Genomic DNA, 8,342 nt, shown 5'->3' on the forward strand with positions numbered 1-8,342 from the left:
TAGATCTTAGGCATCCACCTTTATTTATGGTACACTTCAAAAAGTTCATTTGAGAGCAGGCAGCTTACTACACACTAAAACTTTTGCATTCCTATAAAATAAAAGCATTTCTACTTCAATACCCATACATGATTTATACATGTAAAAGTGCTTTGTAAATTGCATAAGTGTTTTCATATCCAATAATAACATTTAATGAATAATATAATTAACTTTTAATAATTAAATAGAAACTATCCAATAAAAACTATGAAAGGATATTTTTGAGTGCTTACTCTGTGTTATCACTGTGATAAGTGTTCTGTATATATTATCTAATTCAGTCTTTTCACCCACCACAGGGAGGTAAATATCCTAAATTTACAACTGAGGAAAGTGAACCAGAAAGGTAATCTGACTGCCCAAGGGAATATAAGAAAGTTAAACAGAGAAGATAATATGCAGATAATATAAAGAAGACTTGAACCCACTAGTAATATCAATAATATCCAGATATAAACTATAAGAAAACAAACAGCCCAATAAATAAATGTGCAAAAGATTTGAACATATATTCACTGAAGATATATGGTTGGCAAATAAGCACATGAAGTATATATTCAGCATAGTTAATCATTCTGAAAATATAATGAAATACTAATATATGCCTATTGGAATGGCTGAAGTAAAAAAAAGACTGATAATACCAAGCATTGACAAGGATGTGAAGGAACTGGAACTCTCATACAGTGCTAGTAGGAATGTAAAACAGTATGACTATTTTGGAAAACAGTTTGAAAGTTAACAAAAAAGTTAAACATATACGTCCCATATGATCCAGTCATTCTACTGCAAAGTATTCAAGTAAAATGAAAGCAAACATCCACATAAAGATTTGTACAGGAATGTTCATGACAGTTTTATTTTAATACCCAACAAGTGGAAAGAGCCAATATGCCCATCAACAGGTGAAAGGAGAAACAAATTACAGCATTTCCATACAATGAAATATTATTCAGCAATAAAAAGGAATGAATTATTGATACAAGCCACAACATGGATGGATCTCAAAATAATTGTTACGTGAAAGAAGCCATACAAAAATGAGTACTACTGTATGATGCTATTTACATGAAATTCTAGAAAAATGCTAACTCTTCTTTATGGGAAAGAAAACAGATCAGTTGTTGCCTGGGATGGGGTGATGGGGTGAGGCAGTGATAAAGATAAGGAGGAAATTATAAAAGGGGATGAGGAAATTTGGGGGGTAACGAATATATTCATTATTTTGATCATGAAGATTACAGCATAAGTCAAAACTTATAAAATCATATACATTAAGTAGCTGTAGTTCGTCAGTTATCTCAAAAAAGCTGTCAATCATGTATATATTTACTTTTGTGTCTGTGATATATATATATACATATACACACACATATATTAATCCATGAGAATTACCATTAACATTCTAACAACGGTTATTGCTGGATAGAGGAAAAAATATAAGGTTGTTTTTTATTTCCTTTTGTGAGCTCATCTTCATTTTATCAATTTCCTACAACAGTTTATTTTTCTTTTAAGACTAAATATGTTATTTTAAATTTAATTTTTAAGATATTGCCCTTTTAAAAAATGTTATCTCTAAGTTAACAAAAGACAGGAAAGTCACATCAAGTTTAAAGCTGATTTATATACTCTTCCTACTAGTATCTGATTTTCTAAATAGAGATAAAATTTATATTTAAAAATAAAATGTGTTTTAAACAAAAGCATCATCTTGTTATAGACTATTGAAAATTTGCCTACTATACTGGCAATTATTCCCATACTTAAATTTGTTAAAAATAATCAGGAAGTCCAATTATAAACACACACTTTCGATGTGGACCTTTCTTTATTCTCACCGATGAACTGATGGTGACTTTTATTGTTTAATTATCTTTCACTCCTTTGCCTTTCCCAGGTCTTTGGTCCTGTAACATTAAAAGGTCAGAGTGGGAGAGCAAGCATGGTTAGGTCTGTTCTTTTGCAAGTCACAGTGACTACAATCCTGACAGCATTTTAAACTTAGGTGAAGTGAATTACAAATGCCCAAGAGCAGACATCTGGAGTTGACGATGGGGGCGAGTGTTTAGAAAAACCGAGTTAAGTAACTTTTACTGCGTGTCCGTCTCTCACACATGCCGGGTCCCAAGCCGGTCACAACCGCACCCGGCCGGGACGCCACACGCGGCGCGTGGAACCCGGGCCCCTGGAGGGGAAGGGCGTGTGACGCAGCGCGGTCGCCTAGGGCCTCGTTCCGATTCGGGCCGACGCTGCCGGGGCGCCGGGGCGCCGGGGCGCACAGACCTCGCACCGGCGTCCCCGAAGCAGAGGAGCTATGCTGTCCTGCTTCTTGTTCCTGTCCAAGCACCTCGGCGCCTCGCCCGCGTCCCTGCGGAGCGCGCGCTGCGGCTTCGCGCTCCCGCCGCGTTGCTGGGTCCCCCGGCGCCCCTCGGGTCCCCGCCCCGCCGCCCCCCGCCGCCCGCTGGCCGCCGCCGCCGCCTGCCCGCGAAACCCCGCCGGGTCGGCTGCCTCCCCCTCGCGGCTGCGCCAGAACTTCCACGCCGACTCCGAGGCCGCCATCAACCGTCAGATCAACCTCGAGCTCTACGCGTCCTACGTGTACTTGTCCATGGCCTATTACTTCTCCCGGGACGACGTAGCCTTGAACAACTTCGCCAGGTATTTCCTTCGCCTGTCTCGGGAGGAGACAGAGCACGCGAAGAAGCTGATGCTGCTGCAGAACCAGCGGGGAGGCCGGATCTGCCTGCAGGACATCAAGAAACCCGACCGGGACGACTGGGAGAGTGGTCTGAATGCCATGGAGTGTGCTCTGCTCCTGGAAAAAAACGTGAACCAGTCGTTGCTGGAATTGCACACTCTGGCCTCAGACAAAGGCGACCCCCACTTGTGTGACTTCTTGGAAACCCACTACCTGAATGAGCAGGTGAAGTCTATCAAAGAGCTAGGTGACCACATACACAACTTGGTTAAGATGGGGGCCCCGGATTCTGGCCTGGCTGAGTACCTTTTTGACAAACACACCCTTGGAAATGAAAACATGCAGAACTAAATAAGCCGTGGGCCGCCTCCCACACAGCGCAATGGGTACCAGAATCTGAAGTCAGCTGCCTCCTTGTCCATTAAATACACTGAACTGAAACCCCACCGGTATACCCTACCCCTTTATACTGTTCCTCCAATAAAGTGACTTATTCAGAATATTCAGAAATGTATTTAGTCCCATATTAAAAAGGGCTTTTTGCCCAGCATCAAGATACTTATTTTCCCAGCCTGTGAGATACCCCAGGATACTATGGTGTAAGACGAGGGGTTACAAAAAACAAACAAAAAAATTATGGAAAAGTAGATACAAACCAACTTCCTCTGGTTACCAAATATTTTTTCCAGACAGTGAACCTACATTAAAATTCCATTAAATTTCTTCCAGGAGTAAAAGTTTCAACTAAACACTTCCTTTTTATTTTCAAGACCTCAGTTCAAGGCTGAAGTGAGAAAATGTACAGGTAAATATACAAATAAGATAAAATGAAGAGTCTACACAGTACTGTAAAAATTATTCCTGCAAAATTCCATGATAACTTTTATCCTTTCCCAGAATGTGCTCTAAGAAATAATCATGTCTAGAGATGATCTGTTTATAAAGAGATTTTGTGGTCCAATACATTTAGGTCAAGCTACCTAAAAGGTATAAATGTTGGTCTGGGAAAGCAAGCAATCATGTTGTGCATTTTAAAGGCTCTTAAAAGTCTTGCAATTAAAGAAGAAAAAACAAAACAGGTTATTTTCATTTAGATCAGTTTCATACTCAATCTGTTGTTTTTTGTTTTTACATGACAGCATAACAACTCAAACACTTCACTGCTGGACTATATAGCCTCCTTTTAACATGGCAAAATGAATGGATACACTACAGAATATGTCTTTCTATTGCCTTTAAAAATGGAGAGGCAAGACCATGAGGTGAAAAAGTCAAGAACATACCCAGAAGGAAAAAGATATCCAACTGGGCAAATGTATTCTTTACAAGAGCTGAGGATGTGATGAGTAGATTCTTTGGTAAGCAGGCATTGGACTGGACTACAGCACTGGATGGTGTTTGGAAAGTTAGGCTGATGGTGTAGTGTGGAGGTGAGAAGGAGAGCTTTGAGCTTTTGATACAGTGGCCAGTGGCAGTACCTTCATTCTTAGCTGAAGAATGCCATGTTAAGAGATCCAAAGCTTAATCTGATTGCACAGATAAAAATTTGAAAACAACCTAAATGTCTGTGTTAATTTGGGTCCTCTGAGAAGTGGATGTGAAGATGGGATTTAAAAATGTGCAAGGAATTTATTAGTGGAAACAGAAACGAAATCCCTCAGCGGAAATGGGGAAGGAGCTGCAAGAGGCTGGCAGAGTCTTCAGATCCCATGCCAGCCTGACTCCAGGGAAGAAAGGAAGGAAAGTTGTGCATATTTCTAAGGAAACTTCTGCAAGATTGTCATGGAAACCTCCAATGTTGCTTGTCAGAGGAATCCCAAGTGTCCCAGCTATGGACCTGCCTAAGTATCTTTCCAGATCATCTCATTGGAAGCAAGGCCTTAGAACAAACTAAGTGATGAATTGATTTCAGAGAAGAGCAGCTGAGGCCCTTAGCAAATTATTTCCCTGTAGTCCTAGATATGAGAGGTACATGAGAGTAGCTGCCATAAATTCAACAAAATAGTTTAAATGGCAATACTATACATTCAAACAATTGAACACTCTGCAACTCTTAAATATGATTTTGTCAAACATGATGTGAGCAGAAAAATCACAATATATAATCTTAAAAACAAGCATAAGAAAGGATTACATTGTATTGAAAAATTATAATTTATGAATGTGAAATGACTAGAAATATATATCCAAAAGTAGAGATAGGATAGTGGGTGTAGCTCAGTGGTTGAGCACCTGTTTCCCATATACAAGATCCCTGGTTCAATCTCTGGTACATCTCTTAAATAGTGAGATGGTGGTTAATATTTATTTTCTTGAATTACTTGTCTGTTTTTATAAAGGTCTACGGTGAAATGGATGGAAATTGAAACAAAGGGATGTTGGTGAGAGTTTAGAGGCATAGACTTGAATTTTGCACTGATTAGGGAGGGATTTATGGAAATGGAATAAAGGAGTAAAGGTAATGGGTCTCATACCTGAACAACTGGAAAGCAGGAGATTTGAGAATAAATAGGGATCTCAGTAGGAAGAATAACTAGGGATGATGGAGTGCACTGAATAATGATTTTGTTTTTTATTATGCTGATCAATATTTTAAATTCTATCCTGAAATGGGCCTATTTTGCTGCCTAAGAATCCTACTGCATTTTAGAAAATTTCCTTTTCACTTCTGCTATATGTGTTTTTCAAACTGCAGATTGCAATCCATCAGTATATCATGAAATTATTTAGTGAGTCACTATCCATCTTTTGTTAGCAGAATAAAATTAAATTGAAGTGAAATTAGAGCACAATACATGAGGCAAAAGTAATTCTTGTTTCAGTTGTGTGTGTGTGTTTATGTAGTAACATCCTAGGTGGTGATATTTCATATTCTGTGCTGCTGTAAAAAATTCTCAAAATCCAATACCCTACATAATTATTTTACTCATTCTCTTTACTCCTCAAATCTCCAAATCTTCCCCCTGCCCTCCCCACTCTTTGTTGGTAATCCTCTTTTCACTGGAATTAGAAGTAATCACAAGACTGTCATACTTTCCCCTCATTAAATTAATCAGATACTTACATCTATATTTACATACTAGCCTTTCTGTTCTACATGCAGACTGACTCCTAATGCCAACCTCCCCGTGTCTTGAATCCCCACTCTCTCCTACCCTCATACTCGCAGACACAAGGACATCACACTTAAAATTATACTCTCTCTCTTGCATCATCAGTTTTGCCTTTTTCATCAAATGATTCCCATGAAAATGAAATGTGTTATTTCTCCACATGTTTAAAAAAAAGTAGGAACTTTGGACTCACATTCCCTCCAGCAACCACCAAGCTCCCACTCTCTAAGCTTCTTGAAGCAAGTTGTTTCTATTTCCTGTCTCTCTACCTTTTCTGTTCTCCCTGGATTCCTCCCAAATCAGGCTGTACTCACCACCACACCAATCTTTTATTTTTCTGTCAAGGTCAGAGTAACTTCCATGTTGGTAAATCTAATACTCATTTCTCAGCCTTCCTTTAACTCAACCAACTAGCAGAATTTGTCAGTTCTTTCTTGAAACCTTTGTTTCTCTTGGCCTGCGGGACAACCCTCTTTCCTGGTCTGTATATCTAAGGCCCTTTACACTGAAGTTCCCAGAACTCAGTCTTCACATATGTAAACCTCTTATTTTCTTTATCTATACTTGCTCCCTAAAGATCTCATCCAGACTAATGACTAATTTAAATACCATATACTGGTTGACAAGTCACATATTTATCTATGTAGTTGGCTTGAACTTTTCTCTGAGCCCCAGACTTACATATCTAAATACTTAATTGCTGTCTCCCCTAAGATGGTTAATGGGCATCTCATATTTAACATGTATAAAAACTCTACTCTTGATTTCGTCCCCTCTCCCAAAACTTATTCAACCCAAAGTCTTCATTCCAGAATAAATGGAAACTCCATTCTACCAGTTTCTAAGTCCCAGTTATTCTTGACTACTGTTTTTTTTTTTTCTCAAACTTTACTCCAGTCTTTCAGCAAACCCTATCATCCTCCTTCAAAATTGATTATGAATCCTACCTCTTAGAACTTTGAACATTGTCATTCTGGCACAGTCCACTTCTTTTTTCCTGCATTATTACAGTTCACATTACACTCTTAAGTTATCTATTCCCATGCTTGAACACAATCATTTCTTCACAAAGCAGCCAAGTTTCTTTTTAAGTATAAGTCAGATCTTACTTCTCTGCTGCTCAAAACCCTTAGGGGGCTTCTGTTCTTATCTGAAGTAAAAGCTAAAGTCTAATTACCATGACCCACAAGGCTCTATGCAATACAAGCCTCTGATACCATTCTTTGATATATATCTCATATATGAGAGCAAGAGAGAGATCTCCATTGCCCATTTTACTCCAGTCATATTTGCTTCCTTATACCTCAAGGCCTGCTTCCCTCTGTGGGGAACAGAATTTTTAAAAACCCCTACATTTTTTAACTTTTGTCCTTGGACATGAACATGGCTTTCTCTCTTTATTCCTTCATATTTCTGTGCATATCATTTTATAAAAGGAATTACTGATCATCCCATCTTAATTAATAACCATATTTCTCATGGCTCTATTCTCTTCCTTTCTTTTTCTCTTTAGTACCTACCACCACCTGACACATTTTTTTATTTGCTTATGCTTTCTTCTTCTCTCACTAGGATGTAAGCTCTGTGGACACTGTTTTGTTTACTTATTGTCTGCATACATCTAGAACTGTACCAGTTTCTTAGGCAATTCTCAATGAATATGAATGAGTGAGTGAATGAGTAAATGGACATACCTCAATGCCCCAGGAGGATTTGGAAGTGCTGGTCTGGATATTTCAAAAAGTTAGAATCAGATAAGTGAATCTAGAAGTTATCTATATAGAGATGACGAGTAAAATTGGAAGAGACTGAAACTTGCAAAGGAGAAAGTAAAGAAGATTGACTTCTTTAAGTAAAAGTAAAGAAGAAAGACGGAAGATTTGGGAAGCTCTATTCTTAGGAGAGATTAGAAAAGAAAAAAATTTAAAAAATGAAACAATAACAAGAGCTCTCACAAATGAAAAAAAAAAAAAAAACATGTACCTGAAATTGAGTCAAATGAAGGCTAGATTTCTAAGCAAAAACCTAGCATATAGAAATAAATGACTCAAATCTCATAAATATCATGAAAGATTGTACATAAACACCCAGTAATGCCAGGATCCAAGGCCTTCAGACTTTCAGATAAATACAACCTACTTCCCCTATCCCCTGACACTAGAAGGGCTTGAAAAGCTTCACCTTCCACATACAATTGTTAATTAGGGTTTGTTCAGTTGATTTGAATGGGTAGAAGTTCCTTGGAGAAGCACTTAACCTGCATGCCAAAACCTTTAAGAAGAAGAGATTTTCTATATATACAGTGGGGGGGGGGGAACGACACATGTGTGAATGAGCTTTTTATGGAAATTTCACCCCTCCCCCAATTCTGGAAGTCAAGAAAGTTCACTTATTTTTAAAAATCTTAACCTCACGTTCAACCTTTCCATTCTCAGATTAAAAACAACAGCGCAAACATCACCTCCATTATAACAAAGAAAGGTGAA

At 38.4% G+C, this 8,342-nt stretch overlaps 1 protein-coding gene across 1 annotated transcript; it reads left to right on the forward strand.

Annotated features, from left to right (window-relative positions):
* Nucleotides 1-2,344: 2,344 nt before the first annotated feature.
* On the forward strand, nucleotides 2,345-3,245 carry FTMT (ferritin mitochondrial). The gene has a single exon (XM_004477693.3). It carries the CDS (start codon nucleotides 2,360-2,362, stop codon nucleotides 3,092-3,094), a length of 735 nt encoding a protein of 244 aa, XP_004477750.1. The 5' UTR covers nucleotides 2,345-2,359; the 3' UTR covers nucleotides 3,095-3,245.
* The last annotated feature ends 5,097 nt before the right edge of the window (nucleotides 3,246-8,342 follow it).

This window comes from Dasypus novemcinctus, chromosome 2 (genome assembly GCF_030445035.2).
Source record: "Dasypus novemcinctus isolate mDasNov1 chromosome 2, mDasNov1.1.hap2, whole genome shotgun sequence".
Lineage (NCBI taxonomy): Eukaryota > Metazoa > Chordata > Mammalia > Cingulata > Dasypodidae > Dasypus > Dasypus novemcinctus.